This window comes from Conger conger, chromosome 5 (assembly GCF_963514075.1).
Source record: "Conger conger chromosome 5, fConCon1.1, whole genome shotgun sequence".
NCBI lineage: Eukaryota > Metazoa > Chordata > Actinopteri > Anguilliformes > Congridae > Conger > Conger conger.
The window spans coordinates 50,004,259-50,031,512 of NC_083764.1; the positions used below are offsets into that span (position 1 = coordinate 50,004,259).

Below are 27,254 nucleotides of genomic sequence, written 5' to 3' on the forward strand. Positions count from 1 at the left end.
CAGGGTTCACATTTTATTGTAGTGAAACCATAGATTGCATGCTAGAACAACATCACATGCACACACAATCACTGATATCCACATCAAATGGAACACAAGCAACTTCTTATGATGGCCATTTTAATCATACCCATGACCCAAAACCACCACTTTAACAAGCAACAATTAGGGTGAGTAGACCACAAATTAGAAGCGTTTCCATTAGTGCTTTTGAATGCAATCGATTGTTGAACCCACCAAGGTCAGTGCTCACAAATTCCCTTGTCAGGAATTGGGTGATTTGAGTAAACCAATTGTAATCTTGAATTCATCTTTGGTTGGTGGTAGTTTTTCAATTCAGCCAAAGTACTGTATAAAGTCGTTTCCATTTGCTTTAGAAACAATTTTGATCTGTCTTGACCACTGACTCAGCAAAATGGCCCAGCATTTTTACAGTAACGGACAGCTCATTTTGTGGACACAAAGCTTGTGTTTTATTCAGCAAGTCACACAAAACTTTATACAGTAAGTTATACATAAATTCACTAATGGAAATGTAACTACTGACAGACTTGGAACAATTCAGGTCCAAACAGACAATAAAGTGCACAATTTTAGCGAATAAAGTACAGTGCTGTTATTTTACCCCACAATTACTTTTAATACAATGAGGAATGAAGTGGCATGGGTCAAGAGTTGACCACTCTGCTCCTGGAATTTTAGACATCTTGGTTGCATTTCATTGGAATAGTCAATTGCATAATTATAACAATAATGACGTTAATCACTTAATTGGATCAATAATTTGGCCAAAGTATCGTGGTTGGCTATATACTAAAAGGTCTTAGCATTCCAGGAACAGGACAGCCAGGGTTTAGAATACACAAAACAGAGGGTTACTACTCTCCTCAAAGGTTAAAACACATTAACATCGTAACAATATGCAAGCAACACACCTATTTGCAGGTTTTTCCATTTTTAACAGTCACAACAAAACTATTGAAAATGTTATTTCGCTCCATCAAATGATTCAATGTTCTTGGAAGTATGCACAAGACCCTTTTCCCAAAATAACAAAATAATGTAAAAGGTCATTTGACCTTTTTTTTTGGTAAACCTATTTGTGAGATGTGAATTCCTTGTGGAACTAGGTAACTTGTTATGAAACATAAAGAAGATGAAGAACAAAATCAAGCTAAAGGTTCAGTGATTTTTTTTTAATTGTAAACCTTTCTGTGAGATATTAATTTGTTATGAAAGTAGGTAAAATGTGGTTAAGTAACAGAGAAAGATGATGGAGCTCCATCAAAAAGGTGAACACTCCAGTATACAGTACCTGAATAACTATAGCAGTACTTACAAGACTTTTAGACTTACTTGCAGACTCATGCTCAAAGCACAGTATCAGTTGGTACTTAAATGCGGCTAAGCTACAAACTGCACTCAGCAGTGTAAAGTACAATTCCCATGACCCTCAAACAGTGAATACTGGAATAAATAAGAATTAATTTACCAATTCAACAAAACAGTGCTTTCGTGGTGTATTAAAAACCTATAAAGTGAGGTTAGGTGGCGGAAGGCTTTAGGAGAAGGGACTCTGCCCACAGGGATTGAAGCCTTATAGGTCATGAAGGACCTCAAGGACAGTAGCGATGGACCAGGCCTGGGTCTCGCAACTGAAGGGACAGTACTGTCCATTGTCGTTGGTCAGTTCTGGCAGACCCTTCCAAGAAGACCTGCAAGAAACATATTCACACAATGACCACCAAGCCCACCACTGATCAGAATGTTCAAATCCAGCCAAAAACACCATGATGTAAATATAGTCATGTTCCTGCTCTGCACACACAGCATGCAGTACTTTTCTATATCCGCCACTCTAACCTCAGTATCTCATTTTTTCATTAAACAAATCTTGTGTGCGTTTACTTTGTTCTCATCAATTTATTGCCATTTTCGATAATCTAAATAAACGGCACAGACAAAAGACAATGCACACATACCACAAGACTGCCACTGTTGGGACCTGAGGCGGTGGTTTACCTCTCAAGATGTACATAGTGTCGAGACAAGACATTCTTGACCAGGAACACAGTTTCGTCATAAGCCTCCTTTCCCACCATCTTGGCAAAATTAATCTTGGCACGTAGGAAGTAGCCGACAGGCCAAAGCCATTCCTACAAGCAACAACAATTCGAGTTTTTATGGCCACGTCACTTTTAATGGCGTAATGCAGCTGAATACACCAACACTCACGGGTCCTTGGTGGTAGTTGAAACCTTTTGCAGTGTTGTAGTTGTCATTGTCCAAAGCGTTGTCATAGACACCACAATACACCATGTCGCTAGGAGAGAGAAAAAAAAAAAAATTACAGTTATTTAGAGAACGTGTTTATTCAAAGCGAATTATATTGATTTGACTAAGCAGGGGCCAATTCCCCTGGAGCAATGTGGGGTTAAGGGCCTCGCTGAAGGGCCCAACAGCTGCACTGATCTTATTTTGGCTACACTGGGGCTTCAACCAATAACTTTCCAGATCCCAGTCAAGCAACTTAGCCACTAGGCTATAGGCTACCCCAATCCAAATATCAGCTCAATCCAAAAGTTCTGCAGCCTGCCAAACCCAGAATACATGTACAATAACGACACTCACAGTTTGTGCAGGCATGCACCCAAAAATGGGCAAAACCCTCTTTTATCCATTCATATGCCGTTTCATTTTTGGCAACATTTTTCTGGAATACATATGCCCTGATGGAAGCCAGCAGGATTTGCATTCATGCAAGATGTGTAAAAACAAGATAAATAGTAACAGGGGTGGGGGAAGCCTTACTCTGGATCCAATGTCTTCATTCCCAGAGGCCCGAGAAGCTTCTTCTCTGCAATCTCCAGGGCCTCCCAGGCTCGCTCTGTGGTGAACAGCTCTGGGGCCTGAAAAACAGTGGTGTGTAAGAAGAAGGTGCGCTCACATGACTGCAACAACAAGGAATGCTGGGAATTCAAAGTAAAGGCAGAAGGAAAGAAGAAACAAAGCCTACTGGGAACTCCATCTCTAACTGTATGAGATGGAGTAGTGATGAAAAAACATCAACTGGGGTCATATCTGACCCATTGACATATACTTTTATTGAACTTAATGGTAATATAACTGATCCTTCCAAAATGTCTTGACTTTGTCAAGTAACATGTCCTAAATAAATACATACTGTTTTTTTTTCTGGTTTCTGATGGAGTGATGTGATGATTAGGTGTGACATATCCTTTGCCATCAATCCTGCCAGTTTTGGATTTGTTGCTTTCCAACTACATCTAAAGGTCACCTTTCCAGACTACACTTCAATGTTTCTATTTAATAATAACGGTGGTGGCACTTACACAATTGTAGCTTAGCATATCTTTAGATCTTGTGGTGTTTACTTGATGTGAAATACACTACACTATGGTGCCTTCACTATAGTTATCCGCCAACTAATCTCAAAATGTAATTGTAACTGTTAACCAAGTGGACAGGGAGTCACGAGGAAAGCTTACCACCACCATGGCGATGGTGAAATTTGGCCGCAGTTGGTAGTCGCACCAGGGGCTGGAGGCCCCATAGCTGTCCTTGTAGATCCCCCGCTTGTGAACCAGGTCTGGATGCTTCTCATTGGGGTCCTTTGGGTCATGTGACACATAGAACATCTTCTCAAAGTTTGTCTGGATCAGGTCATTCCACTCCTCATAGGAAAATAAGACTTCCATGCCTGCAGAAAAAACATTGGCGAGAAGATAAGTTAATAAAAATGTCCCTTTACTTTTTAAATAGCAGTCATTTTAATACACTCATTCATGCTTTAGTCCAAAGTCAATTACAACTCTAAGAACACTAAAGAGCCAATAACAAGGAAAACTACAAAAATAGATTTCATAAAAAACTGTGTAATAAGAGGACCAGAACACTTGCTGAAAACTAAAACTAGTTAGACAGTTTCATAACACAGTGGCACAAGAAACCAGTCATTGTGTCATTGTCTTCTTAACAAAAATAGAAATGGGGAACATTTTGGAGGTCTGTACAGTATTTATGATATTAATGGTAATTTGGTGTGGTGTAAATGTATTCACTGGACTGTGTTATCTATAAAAACCAAGTCAACAATGTCTATAATCTTTTTTACCATAAAAACTTCAAGTAATTATATGACAACTAAAACAGACCATGATCTCGAAGTTTGGTTGTAATATTATCACAAACATATTATTTTTTTATTTCCTGAATAATGAATGTACACTGGACTGGAGAGTCTATTGGGCCTACATGACTCAATTAAAGGGATATTTCACTTTGGTATAACATATGTATTTATGCAGAGCCATTTATATAAAGATGCCATACACAGTGTGTGCGATAGGCATTTTACATTTTACATTTACACACACAGATGCCAAATGACTAAAATGTAAAATGTAAATGTAGGCCTGCTTGATATATAGTATATTTATCATCATCGGGATATGAACAAGAATGATAAACACATCGCAAAAGACTGCGACTGCAATGAATAGTATTTATTTTAATTCTGTTAAATCGACTGGCTGTTCATGTGCAATTTGTTCAATAAAAACATGTTGGAAATAATTTAATTCAGTGGGCAGAGGCTAGGAATTGTCTGGGGTCTATGTTAGCAGTCTACCTAAAGCATAAGAACTGTTCAAATTTCAAGATTTGTATATTTATCACAAGACATATCGTCATAGCAATATTCAACAACGTTATCGCTTAACACATATTTTCCTCATATCGAGCAGCCCTATTTTGCGATCATGTGACACTGACCATCTCTCTGGACAGTGACCTCAGCATAGGGGAAGACTCCGCCCTCATACAGCTCCACCAACCAGCGCACGGCCGACTTGCTGAGGCCTACAATCTCCACTGCTGCACCATCCCTGAACCGTGCACGGAAGGAATAATCAGGAATGATGAGGAATATAGACCCTCTGGTTTAACCACCCCCTTGCATCACTAGTGTTACAAACCATCAGTAAAGCTACATAAATATTGCCTCAATATCCTTCAAAATATGCTGTCCGAGGATCAGATATTTAAATCTCATTGCACATCCAAACCACAATGGGCAGCATTTATACACAACACAGACATGAAGCTTCTCTAAATCAGTGTTTCTCATCTCCAGTCCTCGAGACCCACTTTTTTGTTGTAACCAGGAACTCACACACCTGATTTAACTAATCAAGGGCACTTTTGGTGGTTTGATTAGTTCAGTCATTAAATCCAGCATGTGAGTTGCTGGTTACAACAAAAAACTTCTGGCAATTGGGTCCCGAGGACTGGAGTTTAGAAATGTATCACCAATTATCACCAAAATTCCTCAGAACATAAAATCTAAGCATTTTGAAAATGTACTCCAAAAATCTGTGGACATAAAGCATATAAAAAGCAGTACTGAGTGATGTCACAGCTGAGCCTCACCTGGGGGTGGCTGGAATACCCTTGCTGCCAGCCTTGTCGCTCTCCCCCATTTTGTCCATCCATGTCCCGCAATTGAACTTATTCCCTCCAGACACAAAGCCAGTCTCGGGGTCAACGTTCACCACCACGTTGAACCCTAACAGAAAACAAATACGCAAGATCCTTCACATTCGTGTGTTTATGCATATCAACTGCCCTCTCAAGTTCACCCCACAGGTTTTTGATTAAATTGAGGTCCGGTGCCTGAGATGGCCATCGCTGAACACAGATTTTGTTGGATTGTTGACATATGTTGGATTGTTGACTAGTTGACCATTGAACATCGAGGCTGGGGCTTACCTTCGTCCTGCATATTGCGGTCGATCTGCGGTCCTGCGTTCCTCTCCCTGAAATTAATTCCTTCAGCATGCCGCTGCATGGCCTCCTGTATGACCTCATACAGGGCCTGATCCTGGGTAACAGAGAAATCAGTCAATCACAGAGCCCCACGCTTACTTCCCATGGTCCCTCACTCACCTCGATATGAACACTGTACTGCTGTACTCAAACTGAAGGTTATGACACAATGTGATTCACTATTGTGATTTCAATATAGTGACTTCAACGGGGTGACATTGGCTCAGGAGGTAAAAGCAGCCTGGCAGTCGGTTCGATCCCGCCCTGGGTGTGTCAAAGAGTCCCCCAGCAGGACACCAAACCCCCCCAATTACGCCTGACAAGCTGATTGATGCCTTGCATGGCAGCCAATCACTGTTGGTGACTGTGTGTGAATGGGTGAATGAAAAGCATCAATTGTACAGCTTTGGATAAAGGCGCTGTATAAATGCAGGCCCTTTACCATTTACCAATATACTTTAGCATATTCATAACATTCCCTGCGTTTTCAGTTTTCATTGAAGCAGCCTACATATAAGAACCATTTTTAAAGGAATGTGGGTGACTTTTCATCTGTCCAAACTCCCAAACAAACTCACTCATCATTCCCTAGTTCTATTGGCTAAGGTAGCAACGCATCTTACTCCATGGGAGTTTTCCAGGAATAACCTCCATCATCGAGGTTTCCAGAAACGTACCTCCACCCCGGGCGCTTGGGGTTTGGCATCGTCAGTGGGGAAGAGGCGGGACACAGGGCACTGGAGGATGTCGGTGCCATCGGGCACCAGATTGCAGTAGTCCTGGATGCACTGCAGCCACCACCACACAGCGTCGCGGCAGTTAAATCTGGCGTGGGTGCCCTCGCCAAGAAGGTTGGGGATCAGTCCATGCCTCAGGGTCCCTGCGAACGCGAGGATGATGTTCCTGTGGATAAAAAGATTCAGGAAATGCTCTCTCTCTTCTCAACAGATGTACTGATATTCTTAATTGGGGACAAATATGAAGAGTCATGCAACTTTTTAATGACCGCAATTTGAATAAGGATTCTAAGTGACAATAAATGTACACCCGCATAGGATTTACGATACGTGAGTTAGCAATATTCAGCATTAAAGGCCTACGCTTTCCCTTCTTGGTTTTGGCATCTCAAATGGCCACAAAACATTTGCAAAGAGCAGTGACATTATATTTTATTAAGTCCCTAGCCCAGTGCCCTAGTGCCCAACAGTCAGCTCTCTGTGCTAACATTTAGCAATGTCATCGGATAATTACATGGAAATTACATGACTCTAAAATACGTATGTATACTTCGACCAATTATTATTTATTTTTTTACTTGAATCAGCATGGGACACAAATCAAAAATCTCCAAGATGATACGAAAAGCTCAAAAGCTCAGAAACTTGTTTATCCTTTACAAGTACTAGAGTTCAGCCTAGAGACACAGAGTGTTGTCAGTCGAGTGTTAACTTGCTTACAGGAGTTTTGGGTTGAATGCATGTACATTTTAATTACTGTAATGGACATACAGTGTTTGAAGAGCTCTTGAGTCGTACCTGGCCTCCAGGTGTCGACCGGTGAGGAGCATGAGACCCCGCAGGGCGATGAAGGTGTCCCGCCCCCAACAGCGGAAGATTCCGGAAGAGAAATGAGGAAGACCTAAAACAGAAGAAATGGAAGGAAGTCAAAAAGCCAAAATAAAAGCATGGTTCCATGAGAAGAACACAAAATACACAGGGAAAGTGCTGAACATGCCAAGCTTTTATAACAATCAGCCTGGTAGGCGTCCTGTGTGCATTTATGAAACCAATTAAAGCTACAGTTTGATTTTCAACAATAGCAATGAAGGAAACGGTTATAACTGTAGTGTTTGTCAATCATAGGCGGCAGAACCACTGTTTTACCACTTGTTCAGCACTTTTATTTTTTCATAAAAAACACTAAAGCCTGGAATCAATCAACTGTCTGCAACATTTTTCCACCTCACAAAACAGTTTGGGGAGTTCAACAATTCTCAAAATGAAAGGAAAATCTGTAAAAAACAATGAAAAAAAATTTTTTCAAGCCAAAATAAAGGACAAATGTTGATTGAATCCAGGCCTAAGGTGTAACTGCTGAACCATGTGTACAGGGAAAAGCTCATGTCTCCAGATGTGGTATGTCTGTCTGTCTGCTTGCCTGTCTGACCTGCAGCTAAGGAGACGCAGCACTGTTCCTTCTTCCCAGTGGTGTCGTTCAGGCGGTATGGCACATCCTCCAGGTCAGGGGACAGGGGTGGTAGGGTGGGCTTACTGCCCACCCGGCACATCTGCACCGAACCCAGGGCCAGGAGCTTCACAAAGGTGGACCCGGTCTGAACAAAACTGAGGCCCCAGGATTGAAATTACTCAGGGTGGAACACCTCATTGTAACACATTTCAGGTAAACCTGTCCTTGCTCACCAAAGACTCAATTTGGTGGTTGAACCAAACTGCCACCATTACTTAAAAATATATAATTAGCAATAATTATAATTCTGTATTTAAATACATTACAGAAGAGCGCCCCTGTTTTTTGCGTTCAACAAAATCCTCTGTAGTGCGTGGCCACTAACTAAAAGTGCAGTCATTGTGTAAAACCTACTTCGACATTTGAAGAAAAGTGGCATCCAGAACGGTGGTATACGCCCCAACAAGGATAGCATCGAAGTAGCAGGGGATGAGGTATCTTGGGATGTGCTTAAGGTACCCAAACATGGCCTGGAACCACTCTCCCACCTGTGGGAAAACACAGAGTTAGCACACGCAGCGAAGGTCAGCCTAGTTAAGAACATGTTAAGGTTCATGTTAAGAACATGGAGCCGGCAATCTGTTTACTGTAGGGACGCTGTGAAAAAAACAGTTTCAATAGGGTTGGCTGATTGGTCCAGTACTCTGCAGAGGAGGAGGGGTGTGCCTGCAGGCTGTGGGCATAGCTTCCAAGGGGGCTTTCTCACCTGTCCAAGATGGCCCCCGCGGGAGACCAGCCGGTTGCTCACGTAGTCAATCATCCAGTCCCCTTGCCTCAGGTTGTCACAGAAGGGGTGGCCCAAATCGTTTTTGGCACGAATGTCGGCCATCACCGACAAGAAACCTGCGAGTAGAATATGCACGCATGATGACAAAAAATTAGCATGCCGATCAGTGCTTCAAATTAAAATTTGTCTAAGTGTGGACGGATTTGAAGTCCTTCAATAACATTTAAATGAAGACAACAATTCACTCCTGTTTGTCATGTGACTCTCCCTAACATTCCAGAATGACCCTTGTTGGGTGCCCTTCCATTGAGATTTGCTGAAGTTTGATCAAAATGCTTCTATTTTAGAATAATGATGAAGTTTGATTTAAATGCTGTTTAGTACTACAATGATAATAAAAAACAAGTCATAATATTTAAAGGATCATTTTAATGCTGTTAAAATGAATAAGTCAGCATATATTAAAACTGTGAGTCTGTTCAAACATATTGAGCTGTACAAGAGCTCTTCGTGTACAAGAGCACACAAAGTACAAGGAGTACACTTAATCAGGTGTTTTAAAAGTCATGACATTAGTTCCAAAATGTTTTCATTTAGTGAGTGCAGGCCAAGCAGTGTGCGTCTTCACAGGGAAATGTTTTCATTTGGTGATTGCAGGCCAGGCGGCCTGACTCATTGCAGAGATGAGGGGTTAAGACAGCTCAGCTTTCATAGAGTGACAGAAAATATTAAGGCGGATTAAGAGAGACAATGTGATGTTTGTATGACAAATGATTGGTTAGCTATATTGTCTATATTGTAGGTCCGACTGTTACTTTGGAATTCTCTGGTCTCTTGAAGCTTCTTGCACGGAGCACACAGATTCCCCAGATTAATCGGTGTTATTTGAAACTAAAGATTTGTAATGAACAACTATTGACAACTAGTGCTTCTTCAACATCATTGCTGCCAATACAACAACAAGGGATGAGGAGGTTTATTTTTATTTTTTTTAAGATTGTACCTTGAAGGCCACCATACTTCAGAGCCACCCAGGAGGGGATGGTATAGCAGCCTCCGCCCTCTTCCTGCTCCTCAGCATCGCAGCAGAACAGCAGCGCATTCATATCAGCCAACGTCAGCTTAGACATGATTCTGTGTCCCAGGGAACATAATTATCGTTTAAAAAACAAAGGGTACGACTCTGATATCTTTGTGGCATGGAAGCTGTAGACTGGGGCCTCTACTTACGATTTCAAAGGCTTCTTGAGTATAGCTGGAGCATCACTGTCCGGTAGACTGCCAGATTTGTAGTGGGGGCTGAACTGGATCAGGTGGTTCCGAAGCACACCCACCAGCTCCTGGGCCTTGGGGTCCAGGCTCACCCTGCACAAAGGTATGGGGGGGTGGGTTTAGAGCGTGCAGGGTGCTTGGACTTTGTAAACTGAAAACCATAAGATGGTAGCTTTGCACAACGATTGTGGACCCTGTAACCCTGGTTTTGAGTATATAGGGGGGGAGGGTGGATGATTGACACAGTTTTAAGGTCACTGTGCATTTCGTTGACCTCACATAGCCATTTCCCAACCGGCACTGCAGGTTGTTATCATCTGGCTGATAAGGAGACGTCATCCTTCAGTTTTCAGTGGGCAAAGCAGAGCCGGTTTGACCCAATAAGCAACAGAAGCGGCAGCTTTGGGCCCTGACACTAATTATTCTAAAATATATCTTTATTTATAATGCTGGGTTTGGGGAGGGGGGGGGGGGGGTCAAATCCTGCTAAGGGCCCCTCAAAGGCTAAGGTCTGCTCTGGGTCAATGGGTTAATATTTACATATGTCCTCACATTTATTTTGGTTTAGCTTTTTCCTTTTTCTGTAACAAGGCCAAAGGACACCTCGGGTAACATATTCACATTAATGGCATATGGAACATATCTCTTATTTTCCCATGAAAATCTGTGTGGGGTGGAAATCATACTGGGCTGTTTAGCAAAGAAAATGAAAAGCACAAAGCACACATTACCTGAACGCGATTACACTGCCAGGGGTCAGCCGCTCAAATATAATCTCCTGCACAAACTCGTTGGGGCCTTTTGATGTCACTTCCGCCTGTTTCACGATCATGCTGTCCTTCAGCTTCAGTACGTTAGAGACAGCAGAACATTACACAGTGATAACAGTTACAGTGGCAACACTCAGTGATACAGTGTTACACAGAGGCACAAGTGTTAAAAAATTGTTGATGAAGACATCAGACTGATTAAAGATGTATTCTCTTAGTTTCCCCGTGCTACAAGAGGATTACACACAGTGTAAATTACATAAACACAATGACTTGCATTCAAGTTTCATTCATTGGAAATACGCAAGTGACTATGTAAAAGGACGACAACATAATCCTCAATATTTTCTGTCATGCCTGACATACACTGTCAAACAAACAAGTGAACAAACATGTCCTTTACACATTAAACATAATAAGACAATCTGTGTAGCAGGCTTGTATTTTTACACCAGGAAACACAGCATTCACAACAGAAGAAACCAGGATTAGCAGAGCCTTCAATGTTTTGCAGTCGTCAAGACCGAGACAAGCCACAATATCAGAGTTAATTTAATTAGCCCTCATTGTGTATTCTGAATGCCATTCAACTGGGGCTATGGAACAACAGGCAATAAGCACACAATGCAAGCCTGTGTGAAGAAATTGGAGCCTCCTTTCAGTTTCCCACAATAAAAGCACAGAAATGCTTTTTGGGTAATAAAAGACCTGGGGTGTTTGGCTGCTCCCTCCCAGAGGAGGGTAATTAGAGGTAATGGCGGCACTGTACCTGGATGTGCTCTGTGATCTCCACGGTGTACTCAGGCATGCCGTTAATGCTCTCCTCGTCTTTCGCGTAGAACCCGGCGTGCCTTTCCACAGTCCGAGCCTCCAGCACCACCTCCTCGATTTTGCCTGCGGGGCCATTTGTTTATTTGTTTACAACCTGGGTTTGGACAAGCTCTCTATAGTATGAGGTCGCCTGTGGTCTTCTGAAACGCAACTCAAACATTCCCAATTACCTAGATTCATTCTTTTCATCCTACAAAAGGTACCAAGGGTGTTTGTGGGAGGATTATGCTCAGACTAAATGTTTGGTTTATGAACATTCATGAATCTGCCTTCAAAACACCCACTGTGCTTGGGCTGGGTACACCCAAATAAATTGGTCCAGTTTCAAAAACTGCACTTACTGTTAGAAAGGTTTGTACATACTGCAACTTAAAATAAATTTTACATGAAAACCTATGAAAACAGCAATAAAGTTCTCTTTATGTCAGCACATTCTGAGAGTAACAAATAACAGCAGCTTAACTTGACCAAATACAACAGCACAGAATAATATCAATACTGATACATTAAAAACATTCAATAAAAGAAAAAATCAAGCATTACTACACTCAGTGAGCACTTTATTAGGTATTTATTAGACTTATTCTTTTTAAGACTTATTGGTCTTCTGCTTCTTGCCCGCAGAACTGCTGCTCACCGGATGTTTTTATTTGTTCTGCAAACTCTAGAGACTGTTGTGTGTGAAAATCCCAGGAGTTCAGCAGATTCAAGGCGGTCTGGCGCTAACAAACAGTCCACGGTCAAAGTCACTGAGATCATATTTCATCCCAATTCTGACATTTGGTCTGAAAAACAGCTGAACCTCTTCACCAGCTCTGCATGTTTGTATGCCTTTAGTTGCTGTCACATGATTGGCTGATTAAATATTTGCATTAACAAGCTGATGTACAGGTCAACCTAATAAAGTGCTAAGTGACTGTATAGCAGGGTTGTGAATGCCATCTGTGCTGGGTACATTGTACCAAACACTGAAAAAATATACATGTCAAATGATTTTCTCAGAATGCCCCCCTCAGTGGATATATCCATGTGAGAGCAGTGAACTTACCTGGAATAAACATGGGCGGTACCTCGTCTCTGTAGTGGTGGGTCTTGGGATGGCGGAAAGCTGTGCGCGATACCGCCACCACTGACTGGTGCGTGCTGGGACAGTGCCTGGTGACGGCCACGATGTCCTCGTCCACCTGGTCCACGTACACCTGAGGGGGCGGGAGCAGTTAGAGGCAGCCTGTACACAAGACAAGATTGTTGGTTCAAGCCCCAGTGTAGCCACAATAATATCTGCACAGCTGTTGGGCCTTACATTGCTCCAGATAAATTACGTGGTCTAATGAACTGTAAGTCACTTTGGATAAAAGCATCAGCGAAATAACTGTAAAGGTAATGTGTCAGAGGGGGGCCACGCAGAGGGGGTACGGTGACATGCGGCTGACTCTGCCCTTTCGGGGGCCCTGCCTCACCTGGATGAAGCCTTTGGCTGCCAGCTCCTGGTGCAGACGGTTGAGGGCAAGCTTGCCGGCGATGATGCCGCTCTCCTGGTTAACCTCTCCTGCCACCTCTGGCAGGGCCTCCGGGTTCCACTTGGTGTAATAGCGCTCCTCCTTCACCACCGATATCTGAGATGGGAAGGAGAAAGGCTCAGAGAGAAGGGCTCAAACCTTTCCAATCTCCACCAACTGCATTATCCATCATGAGTATTACTACCAAAATGGAAGATCACACACCATGGAGGCAAGCCCAAAGTTTAGACATTTAATGACTTATTCTTTAATGAAAACATACATCATTCTATTTGTGAGGTAACGTTTTTAAAATTGTTTATTGATTACGAGCAACAAGTGGCAAATATGTGAATTTAAGGCCAGAGGTCAATCTCACAGCAGTGCTTTGCCCTCACCTACCATACATGATTTGTCAGTACCAAAAAAGCACTTCACACTGTGTGCCAGTGCAATGAATGCATGAATTATTGCTCCGGTTATGGTAGCAGGCTGTGAGTTCTTCAGACGGGAGGTAATTCTGTACCTGGTGGGGCACGAGCTCGTCGTAGCCTCTAGTGCTGCCCGTCGCACAGCAGGCCATGGAGACGATGGCAGAGCTGGGAAGGGAGTCGTATGGAGAGCGGAGCTACAAAAAAAGGCAAAGAAAACTATATTCATATCGCAACTGCAGCACTCTTAGCTCATTAGCGTCTTAGCTATTAGCGCAAGTCCTTTCTGAGGTGAGTTTCTAAAAGTTACACATTGCTGCTCAGATATACATTTTCCTAACTGACTGATGCCTGCTAATGGTAAGCTCACCCTGTTTTATGAATAGCTGTGCTATACCAAGCTGCTAATGCACTTCAGACTTTTTTCTTGCTCAGGGACACTTCAACACACCCAGGGCAGGTGATCGAACCGGCGATCCTGCGACTGCCAGATGACCGCTCTTACCTCCTGAGCTAACAATGCCCCCTGTGCAATGCAGGCCATACTCCCGTTTGTGGATTTTACATGAATATATAAAGCAATGGACATGCCTGAATGGGGCACTCGTTGTCGTGGGTGACGTCCAGGAACATGGCGTGGGCTATGCTGGGGACCTGGGGCCGCAGGCTGGGCTGGACGAAGGCTCCCACGGGCTCTCCCCCGTAGCGGTACACCAGCCGGCCCTCCTCGTGGCTATCCCCGGCACTCATCGCCTCTGTGAGAGGGGGGATACAGACCGACCTGACCGCTCAATCAGGTTTATCAGGGGAGAACAAACACTGTCTGGTGTTACAGAAAAGCCATCCACACAACACACGCTGAGTACACAATCTGCCGGCAGACTCTGCGTACGTTAGTATGAAAAACACAGGCACCTGAAACAGTCTGGGTAGTACAAAAACGCATTCATATGGCACATTCCGGGGCACAACGTTTTTACCTGATTATAAGGTAAACTCAAAGTGAATGTTACTTCACAGCAACGGGCTACTGGCAGCCTCTCTGAGTTCTCGGTGGGAGGTTCCTGCCTACAGTTGGGCAAAGTGTAATGCACCCAAAAATTGTTGTAGCTATATATTTTCAGCGACCAAGTAATGTTAACCAATCATGGCACTTTTCAATGGAAGGGAACGTTTTTGGTACAAACTAGTACTGCTTTAAAACCTGCTGGCTCTTCACAGATGGCAGAAAACACTTATAGTTCCTTGAGTAGAAAAAAAAAAAAAGTTTTGAATATCAGCAAAAATACCCGTCAAAAAAACTGTTGGGAATGTGGAGAGGTTTCACCATTGGGTTGAGGAATATGAAAAGCATATTTGACCCAGGTCTTTGCTCAAACAACTGAGTGAATTTAAGCTTGCAGCAGCTCCACACTCCAACATTATGGGGAGTTATTGAAGCCTTGCTCGAGAATCACTAACTGCCTGCATTTTCCTAGGAATAACCCCTTACGTTCCACTTAGTAGACCGTTCCTTCACACGCAGTAGTCCTACCTCTGATGAGGGAGCCAATCCCAAGCCTGTTGACAAAGACATTGTCCAGGTCCTCACTCCCAGTGAAGAGCTCAGCCACTGCGTACAGGTCCGGCCTCACGGCACGGGCAGCGTCTAACATGAACTTTAACCCCGGCGAAGGATTGAGCGAGCACACGGGGGAGCCAGACGGCGCATGGTTAAAAAAAGAGGAACAGGAAGCAGGAGGACCAGGCAAGAGTTAATGAGCGGGTGTGCCATGCCAGAGGGAGCAGGAGCATTTGGGTGCAAACACCATGCCACAAACCAATAAAAAGGAGGAGGAAAAAGGAGGTGGTGTGGGGACAGGGAAATTTAAAAAAAGATGAAATAGTAAAATATGTCAAAAGTATTGAAAAGAGAAAGCAGAGACAACAAAATATGATAATTGAGGAATTGATATTTAGCATAAATAAATCCATTAGGCAGATGGTGAAGGGGGTTGGATGGGTGGAGTTACAGAGGAAATAATAAGCGGATATTGAAGGGGCGAGGGGGTTTGGGGAAAAGAAACACAGACAAACACAATATTTAGCATCCATGCCCACACTTGTGATCCAAAGCTGCCTTTCCACAGTCACTGTGTTCCAGTACCTCTGATGAGGCTGGTTATTCCCAGCCGGTTCACAAAGACATTGTCAATCAGCTCGCTGCCCGTAAAGAGCTCGGCTATCACGTACAGATTGGGCCTGACCGCCCTGGCAGCAGCCAGCATCGCCTATGGAGTGCAACACGGGTTACAGTGAGAGTGGTTCCCTCTGTTCTCCAACAACCACTACACAGTGACTTACACACAGGAATGTTTAAGACCCAATACATTCAGATTCAGCAGACATAACACCATACTTGCATACATACACTGTAAAAGCATTTGTGTAAAGCCACGTATGACAGCATTGACTATGTACTTATGTGTCATGGCTGGATGATGAATCACTGAAAATTCAATAGAAGACTGAAAATATGCTTGGGAATTCCTTTGAATAAACACTTTTAAACACTCACTTTTTGGAACTGCATTTCAAATGATTTGGAATCAATGGTGAGGTGGACAGATGTGTGATTGTCTAAATCTCAGTTTAGCTTGAGCAGCAGTAAGTGGTGCTTAAGAGTGAAGTCGTGTTTTATGGATTGATACATTTCACAAACCATCAAGTGCTGCAAAAACATTTTTTGGTACAAGAATGGAATTCTCAGGAACAGCAAGAATCTGTCTATTTTCATATTCACCTATACCCTGTCGTGGTTTATTGTCACAGGGTGTTCGCAACCAACTTTAGTGGCTGTTGAGTCATGAAAAATGGACAGAGGTGTTTTCTTAATACCTGTGATAATGTGTTATAAATAAAATGATGTGAGTATGGGTGTACCTCGGCCACATGGAGAGGGGTCGAGTGGCAGTTGTCCAGACGCACTCCGCAGAAATGTTTAGCGGTGATCTCCGTGTACTTCTTCATGTGTGCCCACAGGTAGGGGCAGTCCTCTGGCTTGTTGCCATAGCGAAGCTTGACGCTGTCCCCCCAGCATATCAGCTCCCGTCTCAGGTAAACGTTGGAACCTAGGCCAGGTGCCGGTAGAGGATAAGCACAGACACTCTGCCAGCTCTGTGTTCAGTGTGTTCAAATTTTACTGCATTACTGAAGGTACTCTGTGTACCTTCCCTTGCCTTACAGTGCCCCCTTATGGTATGAATGTAGCGTAGCATTAAAGCTGCTGGTAAGGGTGCTAGGGCAGTGGTGACCAATCATGTGCCACAGAGGGCTGAAAGTATGCATTTTAATCCAACCTATCACTACACCAGTTGATTTCACTACTTAACACACCTTCAACCACAGAGGAAGGAACTCATTGGTGAAATCAGCATGTGAAGTCATTGGTTGGAATGAAAACCTGAATACTCTTGCCCCTCGGTGGCAAGTTTTGAGGTCAAAGTGATTTTCAAGATTTTCAAGTGATTTTAAAAGCAGTTTTTTGGCACGTGGAATGCAATTTCCGGTCAAATCAATGGCTGATTCTTTCATTAAGACCACAGCCAGTGTGAACCCTAGAATCCCAAAACAATGTTGGACAAAAAAAGAGTTTTTTTAATTTTTTTTATCTAAGATGATTTGTGTGTAAACCTGGCACAATGACGGTGAGGCTCTTCTGAATATTCCCAATGAATAAATACCAGTGTTATGTCTCATTGAATCACAATTCTAGAATATAGTATCCGCAGAACTGACAAAATAGGTTTACACCAAACGGCCAAAAGCCTTCTGCAGCTTTAAGTACCAGGTACAAGCACATACAAGCTGATAGGTCTCAAAGTTGTCTCAATTTCTATTTCATAATGTACTACTTTTCATTCTGCACCATGCTATGCCCTGAATTTGTCATTCTCAATATGAAATGCACATGCAGATCATCTGCCACTTCAGCACGAACCCATCCCTTAAGAGCCCAAGCCAGCTGCTGCAGCTGACCCCTGTGTGTGTGCCTGGCACTACACCACGGTTTCATCACATGAGGAAATGAGGAAAAGGTGAGACCTGGCTCTGCAAAGTTGCACAGGGGGTCATCCGCCATCACCCAGCCGTTGTGGGCCATGAAGTGGCAGGCTGTGTCAGCCTTGTGTATCAGCAGCAGCTCCTGGTCCAGTGCCATCTCCGCAAATGGGAACGTGAAATATCTTCAGAAAAAAAACAAACAGAATAATGAATTAAACCATTCCAGCACATAAGCTATTTATTTAGGGTATTGAGTGAAAACAGGTTTGTACAATACGTGGAACAAATGAACTGAGGCGTCAAAACTGCAATTCACCTGTTGACCTAAAGGTGTTATCAATTGTCATAATAACGGGTATATCAATACTATAGTTGGGCTACAATCCCAATTGCATTCATCCTCCCTTTTTAATGCAATTAAAACATTGGACACAAAAAAGGTCTGTAGTATTTGATACAAATTCTATTGATGGAAAAAAAAAATCATTTCACACTATAACCTTGAAAATATTAGCTTAAAGCAGTTTAAATAATGATAAGCCTACATTCCAGGTTTTGAGAATGCACCCACCTTGTCACCAAAGGGTTTTTCCTGGTGATGGGGCCCAGCTTGGGTCCATGGTCAGCTAGTCGTTCATAAACTACATTTCCCATAATACAGTTGACAGCCTGTGTGCAATGAAGCAGTTGAGAAATTAAACAAAAATCTTTTCAAATTTGGAATGCCATTTTAGCCCATGCAAATTGCAGGCCCAGGCTGAGACGGGACAGGTTCACCAGTCAATGCCTACTCTCCCCCATCCCAGTGAATCCCTTCACTATTTTAATGTCAGCAGGCCTCTCTGTTCAGCGCCAATAATTCAATGCTATAAATAAAATGTTATTCTTCTGAATGGTGTCATCTAACCCTCTTCCCTCTTCAACAATTTGCCGGAACCCTTCCCCAAGGTGAACCCACCTGCTCCTGGTGGTAATGCGTCTCCTTATAACGTTTCTCATTTATCTCCTCCAGCTTCTTCCGGAGGCTGCCGCAGCATTCCTCAATGGCTGCCAGGCTCTTGCTGCAGAACAAACAAACAATAAGTTCCTACATCACTGGTAAAATTCCAGCTGTATGTTTCACCACACCCTCATCTCACTGCCCCTTGAAGAGCTTCGCAGACACATAGCGGATCCCAAACCTAAACAAACTTTTGTGTGACCGTGGTAAACGCGTGGTTGGATAGTGTGAATTTTGGGGTGACCGCAGTGCGTATGGGCCGCCCACCTTTGCGGGACGAAGGTTGCCAGGACAGCGCTCATGTTAAGGGTGCAGCCGAACCGCCTGTACTCAGGGTCCGGGATTACGGTCAGCTGGGCCTCAGCACCGGGCTTACTCTTTGCTGCTTTGCCTGAAGAGGTGAGAGTAGCACACATTCAGCACAGGCTTCCACCCCCGGCACACAGGTCTGCTCTCTGATTCCAACTTTTAATATTAATACAGCTTCGTTTTCAACAGCTCCAACAAGATATGGTAAGTGCGCACCGCTTTGAAGCAGCTTCCGAAACTGGTCCACGGTTTTGTCCACACCAACTTGGAAGAATTCCCAAAGTTTAATCTTGGGAAAGACATCCTTACTGAAGACACAGCGGATTTTCTATAGGGAAATGTAATAAAAGTATCATCATTAATTTCACCATGTAATACACCATGTATAAAATTCATACTGTACTGCCGGAATAGTTATGCAATCATATATACATATTGGGGTTCTGTCCACCAGGTGGCAGCACCAGCCCTTCATGCAGGTATGGCCACAGCTGTGATTCATTGCAATCACTGTAGCTGTAGCCAATTACCTCAGCATTTACACTATATAAAAGAGGCCAGGCTCTCAGGCCTGGGAGAGGAGAGACATTCTTGGGACTGACAAGAGGTGGAGAAAAACCCCAAACAAACAAACAAACAAACAAACAAACAAACAAACAAACAAACAAACAAACAAACAAACAAACAAAAAAAACCCAGCTGGTTTTGGGTCTGCATTTGGTAAACCTTTCGCTGCCCTTTTCACTACTGGATTTTAGGTCAACACAATTGTTGATCTTGGTTAGGAGGATTTTTGTTGATTGTCGAGTCTTTTAGTTAATAAATGGTGTTAACCAACCATATTTTTGGTTTTGTCGTGTCTGTTCACCATGTGAGCAGTGCCCACCCCCCAGCCCTGCCTCACAACACAGTATAATTTTGCAGGATGGCGGAGTCTCACATCGAGGTGTCCATCGTTCTGGATGAGGGCGGGGAGGCCCTGGTCCTCATACTTCCCGTCGGCGATGTTGCAGGTGAGGTGCCACACTGCCCTGTCCAGTACCCAGGCTGGCTTCAGGTGTGGGGAGTTCACCAGGTTATACCCACACTCCGGGTGCTGCCTGATCCACGGACTGTTCGCAGCTGTACAAAAAGAAAGTAAACACTCACTTCCTAGTTCCACAGGTATGAACAGGCAAACAAGCACATGCATTATCAGACCTGGGTCAAAGGCGTAATTGTTTTGGATCCAGACACTTGGCCCTGCTCGATACTTATTGATCTTGCCTGGTGCAACTGAGCCGAACAAGTGCACCAGAAGGTGGGGTTTGCACGACTCTTATGTTTTGTGCAGTACACCTTATTTACTTTAAGTTTGTACAATTTTGGAGTGGTTGCATGGGTCAGGTTTTGCTACTTCAGTATAAACATTTGGTCCAGTGCTGTGAATTACTTTGGACCGTTAATGGTCGTTGTGGTCTACGTTCCACTTTGGTGCCCCCTGCCTGCCTCTGCCTACCAGCACGTCTCCTCCTTTCCTTGTCTCACCTTGTTGCCTAACAGTTCTCTGATTTTTATTAAAGTAAAAAGGAAATGCTCTCTGAATCCAAAACCAGGCCACATTTCTGGTCAGATTCACCACAGAATGTTGGTGGAGAGGGGAGCTGGACTGAACATATCCCCTCTGCTCACACAAGATCCAAGCCTGGGACCTGGTATTTAAGTTGCTGCCGGGATAGTGTTTCATTGACGGTGTGACATTTGCAATGCTTGTTACTACCCAGGAAGACAGTTTCATGCTGCCTAACCACGTTTGGGAAATAGTGTCAAAAGAGATCAGTTTGCTAATCTCCGACCCAAACCATGAATGAAAGAAATGATAAGCGCATTACATCAACAAAATAAAGCAGATTACAGAATAACTGTCTGGCAGAATACTTAAATAAAATACTTTCATCAAACATTTGTGAAGTTAATCTACACACTTCTCAGTATCAGACTGCAGTCATTTGTAGAGTAAGTAGCATTTAATTACCTGAAGTGTGGGCCCAACTTTGGGCTGCATTCAGAGACCAAATTCTCACTTCTAGTTTGGTATGCCAGTCACACAGACTATATCCAATTCCAACTCTATGCCACCAACTCTAACACCAAACAGAAGTTCCTCTCTGATAGAATGGCTTTTACAACAGACCATTTTACAGCAAGGAGGAATATGTAAGTATGGCATCCTAGTCATCACTATTTTTTTTTTTTTTCCCAAGCTGTTTTTTTTTTTTTTTTTTTGTATGACATATTATCTATATTTAAGCATTCTGTTTTCGGTTAGACATATGCAATGTGCAACTGAATGTGCATTCTAATGCTAATGTGTGCACATGGCCTGAGGACGAGCCAAGTTCTGCACAGCCACATTACACAACCGTAGCAACGAGGGTCAGTGTCTGTGCCAACAGCAATAACAATTAAGCAACCGGACATATGAGGCTTAACACAAAATGTACAGAACAAGATTAGGACATGTACAGCCTATTTGCTCTCACCACGTAAAAAAATATTGTACATTTTTTAATGGTGCTGAATATTCAAACCATTACAAGCAATGGGCACTTTTATTGTGATTGGGCAATTATTCAATATGCATTCTGTACTCTTGCTCCAGCCCAACTATACTGTATACTTCAATTCTGTCATGGAATCTTATGCCTGTAGCAGATAGAGTGATTAGCACTAATCCTATTAAAGCTAGGAGGAGGTCAGGAGGAAGACGGTTCATGACATTCACTCAAAAATGACTGAAGCAATTCCATACTTCAGATTACTTCAGCTTCAATCCTGCTACACACGGGCTTGCCACTCATCAGGAAAGTTCTCGCCATACTGAGTCACGTCCCACCATGATAAGAAGCAAAACTGTTCAGCAGAGCTGTAAATGTGCCCTCACAGTATGGGTGCAAGTTTGATGTTGACACTGTAGCTTGTGTAATGTCAAACTGCTAAAGTATCCAAAGACACCTAAGCCAAAAGCAGGGTAGGCCCATGTTCACATAATTATTATTGTTCTATTATTAAGCATGAAACATATGATTTATGCAAATTCACCCAGTAAACCTATTGAATAAGTGTAATGGCCTTTTACTAAAAGACTAGGCAGTATACAGAATGTTCATTTTCCACAAATAACTATCATGGCATAAAATATCACAAAATAATGTCAGTAGATCTGTTGCTGGTTTGTTGGCTAGCTAGCTCTATTATAGTATTTTATAGCATCTTTGCTAAAGTTGTTCATTACATTTTCACAAGCGTAAGCAGGGGTGACTGGACCAAAAAGCAGACCCAGGCTAATTTTGCCAGTGGCAATGGGGGTAACTGGACGCAGGCATGCTGACCTGTGTGATTGTAAACCACGTCAGTGATGCAGAGCATGTTCCACTCCTTCTTCAGTTTCTCTACCAAGAGCCCCACGTCCATCCAGGTGTACCTCTTCTCAGACGTGGAGAAATCCGGGTTCAACTCCAGCTGATCGGCTAGGGAGTAGCAGGAGCGGGATATGCCCAGAACCTGCAGCGGTGTGAAGTGGACCATGTTGTAGCCTGGAAAGAAGAAGGCAAACAAGCACATACATTATCAGACCTGGCCCAAATGCATAATTGTTTTAGATCCAAACACTTAGCCCTGCTCATTTACTTATTGAACTAACCTGGTGCAACTGCTTTAGACAATTAGCCGAGAATGGCTAAATTAATAAATTAATATCTTTGTTATTATATCTTCATTGTTTTGTAAATACTTCCTCACAATGCCTACTGGCTGAATGTTCTGCCATAAAGAACTGACCAATAGAAAAACCCATAGTCAACCCATGGACATGGAAGCACAATAATTGTTGACACCTCATTTGCCTGTCAGACAAGACATCAGTTGGTCCCCATTCACAGGAGGGTAATAATTAATATACTACAGAGCTTCACTCTAACTTTTAAAAGCATCAGCTTCTGGTTGCTGAAATTTGGTTGCCATGTTTTAACGACCTATATTTTGAGTAGAATATACCCCACATTTGAATAATCAAAGAATGTTTTAAATCTATTACATAAGCACACTATTATTTTTGGCGTCTTTGTTTTAACAATAACTTGTTACAGTGAAATTCCTACATCAGTACACCTACTTATCCATAGGCTATTGTTATAAAACACATTCATTACACTCTTTCCCGCTTATACAACAGCTTACCAAACAAAAAGCATCATAACTTAGCAACGAATGTGTGTTTCTAGTCCCTTAAGTCACAATTGGGTTAGATAACAAGCTTTATGCTGGGTTCCCTGTCACCCACATGACCTAATTAGCATTAAGATTCAGATTGTTCAGGTTGAGCTGAGGCAGTATCATTACAGAATTATTGTTTGGATCATTTTCTGATGACGATGGGTTATCACTTGACTTTTTTTATTCCAGTCAAACAACTTTGTTTTGCCATTGCGACAACATACAATAGACTGGTTGCGCATGTGTGTAGAAAGTGGCCACAGTTTCAAGCGCAAACCACATACCTTCTTGTGCAAGCATGGTGGCTAGTTCAGAGTAACTTTTCGGAGGCAACATAATCAATTGTTGTTATTCAAATTGGATTTTCCAGTTTTGTAGATTTTTTTTTACATATTATTATATATAAATGTCAAGGAAAAAGTGGTTGCCAAGTAAAGCAATCAGAGGCCATGAAATTGTTGCCAATTTCCAAATCTGGTTGCCTAGGGCCCTGTTATACTCTCTTTTAGTCACAGGCAGCAGAAGATAAAGTCCAAGAGGGCAGTGTGACTGTAGGTGAAAAGCAATGCAAACACAGCTTTGCTCTGCTGAGCCACACAGGCAATCAAACCAAGTGATGTCCAACATGAAAGGTTGCTTAAAGGTAAAATGCTCGCTATTCGACTCTACAGCCTACTGGTTCCATGTTTTGGCCCCATAGCAACCACAAGCCTCTCATTTGGGCCGGCCCAATCCTCTCACCCGACTCCTTGGCTACCCGGAGCCTGTCTGGCCACTCATCCAAAGGTCCAAGACATTTGGACAGGTAGGTCTGAATGGTGATGCAGTCCAATGGCAGAATGTGGTTGTCTGTGCCGACACGCAGCACCGGATCCACCACAAAGTAGCCTCCACCACTCTTCTCATCCTCTCTACAGGTGAAAATGCATATAAATCATTGCCTGTTATGACTGTCAGCATGAGGGTTGAGACATTGCAGTGGTCCAATAATGTTTATGCCAGTGTGTTAAAAAATTCACAATAAATACAAACGCTATATGTCTTTCCTATATACCTTGAACATAAAGAAAAATGTTATCCCAAATTACCCATGTCCAAAATAATATTGATAGGATCCCGCTATTTGCAGGTCCAGGGTGCAAAATTTGTCAGAGTCATCCTCTCTCTCTGTGGGGTTGATCCATTCTAGGGTGCGGAAATCATGGCGGTCAAACTTCTCCCCTTTGGAGGGGTAGTTGGTCCGGACTTGCACAGGTTTCCCCTGCAGCGTTGGACCCAGGCGGAACTGAAGCTCGAAGCCTTACAGAAAAAAATAAAGCCAACTTTACCAAAGCTTAACATGTGACAGGACGATATACAACTAAACAATATACAACACTACCCTGTCACTGGTGACCACTGACATTGCCAAATACCGATGGGCACAGTGCAGCCACTATAGTTGCAATATTGCTGCATGACTTTTTTTTATTGCTTAGTTGTGACTGCATTACAGTCACAAATGAGCACTGAACTGAGAAATGGGTAGAATCTTGCCAAATTCAGCAAGACTAGTTACACGGTCACCATTGGTTCTGCTAGATGAAATATTGTTTTCTATATAACATTTGAAATATTTTGATTGTAATTTGCATTTAGGAAAAAAACACCTGTTGTACCATGTACAGTGTGCCATTGATTTTTAACATGACTGTTGGTTACTGTGTCATGCAAAGATATATTGAAGCAACTTTGATTAGCCTATCCTGACTTCATTGTAACCATTTGCAGGCCCAAAAACTGTACCGTGCATAATTACATGCATCTGAAATTTCCCATCTGGAATGTGCACATGAAGCATGGCAACCTAGCCAATGTAGCTTGCTGTATTATTTTACAGTTATGCAACTATAAGGCAGTCTATACCCTCCTCAGATCCAGCAGAAAAAATATATACATTTCAAATCTGAATCTACAAATATAAGCTTTCAAAAAAACACGGTTTACAGTTCCCCATGAACTTAGTAGAATTAAAACCTAATTAAAAGAAGTTACTGTATTCCACTACTGCTATATTAACAAGACAGCCAAACATCTTTAAATAGCACCAGTAGAATGCTTTCCTCACATACTGTACATGACATCCAAGTACCTCTTGAAATGTCAAATGTAAAACAACTCGACACAGAAAAAGTGATATAAACAGGAAGTGATATGAACAGGATATAGTCAATTCCAAAAATTCACTAAACACTTACTATAGGCTACATTATATTGTACAACTCCAACTGTCATCTAATTTTGTTCTTCTATCAAAAGTACCATTTCACTTTTGGGGTGGGAGACCTAAAGAAGTAGGCCTAGCACATTAAGTTTCCCCAAAGGTCAGTCCAAGAATAACAAGTAACTGTAGCCTGGCGAAAATGCACTCACTCCAGATACACAACATGTTGTGCAAGTCACATTGAAGTAACCAACCATATCGTAAGAAGAATTCAAAATAGTGTCCTGTGTAATGTAGCACATGCATATCAAATAAAAAGGTGATTGTGGTACCTTGGTCCAGTCGAAATAGAGTCCTGTCAAGATTCTCCATGTCGTTCAGGACCAAAACTCTTATTTGCTTGCTGTGCACCATCGTCACTCTCCTTGCGGTAACTTTTCTTTAGAAGAAACGGTGCTTCGGAATTCCCTGGGAAAATAGTTAACACCAACCGACGTAAAAAATAAAGAAATACATCAAATAAAGAAAAAAATAATAAAATAAATAATCGGTCTATAGCTTTTTTGACGCACCACTTAATTTACAAATATTGTCTACCCTAACTGCAGCTTTTGCAAGCTTACATTTCGAAAAAGTTAAATTCCAGTATTCATTGTTTTGGAATTCATAGAACAGAATATCCTGCAGACTATCTCCATTGGGTATAATGCAACCAGATATAAAGTAACTATTTTTCTCTCTCTAAAAAAAGTTCTGGCAACTGCGTTTCAGACTTAATCTTATTAATACCAGTTAATATCCGCATCCAATTACCTAACAGCAAATTAAATCAAATAATAAAACCAAGTTCACTGCAAATATCTGAAACAGCTTCTTGACTTTCTCTCACAGCTTCTAACATGCACGTCTGTATGTTTTCTTTTATTTTGAACAAAATAAGTTGTCTAGGCATGATAACCTAGGTAATTTATGCTGTTCTTTGGAATATGTCTGATGGACATTCAACTGTAAGTTTGTGTAGGCCTATTTAGCCTACAAATACAATAATGCCTAAACACGGAATATTAAGGGTAGTATATTCGCAAGAATATTAGGCTACTAAACTTGTAATCAACACTTGCAATCGACATTTTTTTGTGCATTGTTTTTTTCATTAACGTTAAGCCATTGAAAACGTATCTTACAATTTCGCGTTCGAACGACCCAGCAGCATGCGCAGAATCTTCAACTACGTTCTAGCGAGCTGGAGGCTACCTTGTTGTTGCTACCGACTGTAACAATATTATGACATTGATTCGAAACCGCCCACTTCAGGACCATGCCGCAACAGTAACCAATAGCTCAATTTTTACGGAGCTATTTGACAAGGTCCGGAAATCCAATCCAAAAAATTAAAATAGCTCTTTGTGCTAGCATAGCCTTTAAGGTTAAACTGAGTTAGAAAGCTTATCTGGCTACGTGACCAGTGGCCAGATAGCTGGTTACCTCTCAGAACCACACGATCAGAAGATACTTGTTTATGCACACAACACTACATACCATTTGCACAATATAATAAAAAATATGCATATGTTCTCTGGGATGTTATATTAAAATCACCTTGGTTTTCCTGGTTTGCTGAGCCGCGGATGACCCTTCTCAGTGCAGCTAAGGGGGCGTGCCGACAGTTACCGTACTTCTACGAATAGCTTAGCGAACTATGAAGAAACATTAATAATGTAAAATTAATTCAAATGAATGAATATTTATTTTATCATTGAAAAGCTAGTAGGCTATATGTTGTCCCACCAAATTAAAAACATTTGGCCTTGTAGGTGACAAGT

General features: G+C 42.3%; 1 protein-coding gene across 5 annotated transcripts; it reads right to left on the reverse strand.

Moving 5' to 3' along the window:
- Positions 1 to 27,096, reverse strand: agla (amylo-alpha-1, 6-glucosidase, 4-alpha-glucanotransferase a). 5 transcript variants are annotated; one of them, XM_061241996.1, is made up of 34 exons: positions 27,031 to 27,096; positions 25,764 to 25,899; positions 24,317 to 24,527; positions 23,970 to 24,139; positions 22,346 to 22,549; positions 19,915 to 20,096; positions 19,191 to 19,302; positions 18,933 to 19,056; positions 18,624 to 18,726; positions 18,237 to 18,334; positions 17,708 to 17,847; positions 16,547 to 16,734; positions 15,159 to 15,282; positions 14,216 to 14,379; positions 13,720 to 13,821; positions 13,155 to 13,310; positions 12,743 to 12,893; positions 11,633 to 11,757; positions 10,825 to 10,937; positions 10,052 to 10,186; positions 9,825 to 9,955; positions 8,801 to 8,937; positions 8,449 to 8,582; positions 8,005 to 8,189; positions 7,383 to 7,485; positions 6,525 to 6,750; positions 5,791 to 5,902; positions 5,452 to 5,587; positions 4,795 to 4,907; positions 3,510 to 3,721; positions 2,812 to 2,909; positions 2,236 to 2,323; positions 2,023 to 2,156; positions 1 to 1,715 (listed from the first exon to the last, which is right to left on the reverse strand). In XM_061241996.1, exons 2-34 carry the CDS (start codon positions 25,843 to 25,845, stop codon positions 1,598 to 1,600), a joined length of 4,611 nt encoding a protein of 1,536 aa, XP_061097980.1. In that variant the 5' UTR covers positions 25,846 to 25,899; positions 27,031 to 27,096; the 3' UTR covers positions 1 to 1,597. The 5 variants fall into 5 exon arrangements, with proteins under 5 accessions (XP_061097980.1, XP_061097981.1, XP_061097979.1 ...); XM_061241997.1 differs by lacking the exons at positions 15,159 to 15,282; positions 27,031 to 27,096 and adding exons at positions 15,771 to 15,894; positions 26,616 to 26,949; XM_061241995.1 differs by lacking the exon at positions 27,031 to 27,096 and adding an exon at positions 26,616 to 26,783.
- Between the last annotated feature and the right edge of the window lie 158 nt (positions 27,097 to 27,254).

Coding starts and splice junctions, on each gene's coding strand:
- agla (XM_061241996.1), bottom strand. CDS start 25,845: ATGGTGCACAGCAAGCAAATAAGAGTTTTGGTCCTGAACGACATGGAG. Junction 22,550..23,969: donor CCGGGTAGCCAAGGAGTCGG/GTGAGAGGATTG, acceptor TCTTCTTTCCAG/GCTACAACATGGTCCACTTC. Junction 5,903..6,524: donor CCCAAGCGCCCGGGGTGGAG/GTACGTTTCTGG, acceptor TCTGTTACCCAG/GATCAGGCCCTGTATGAGGT.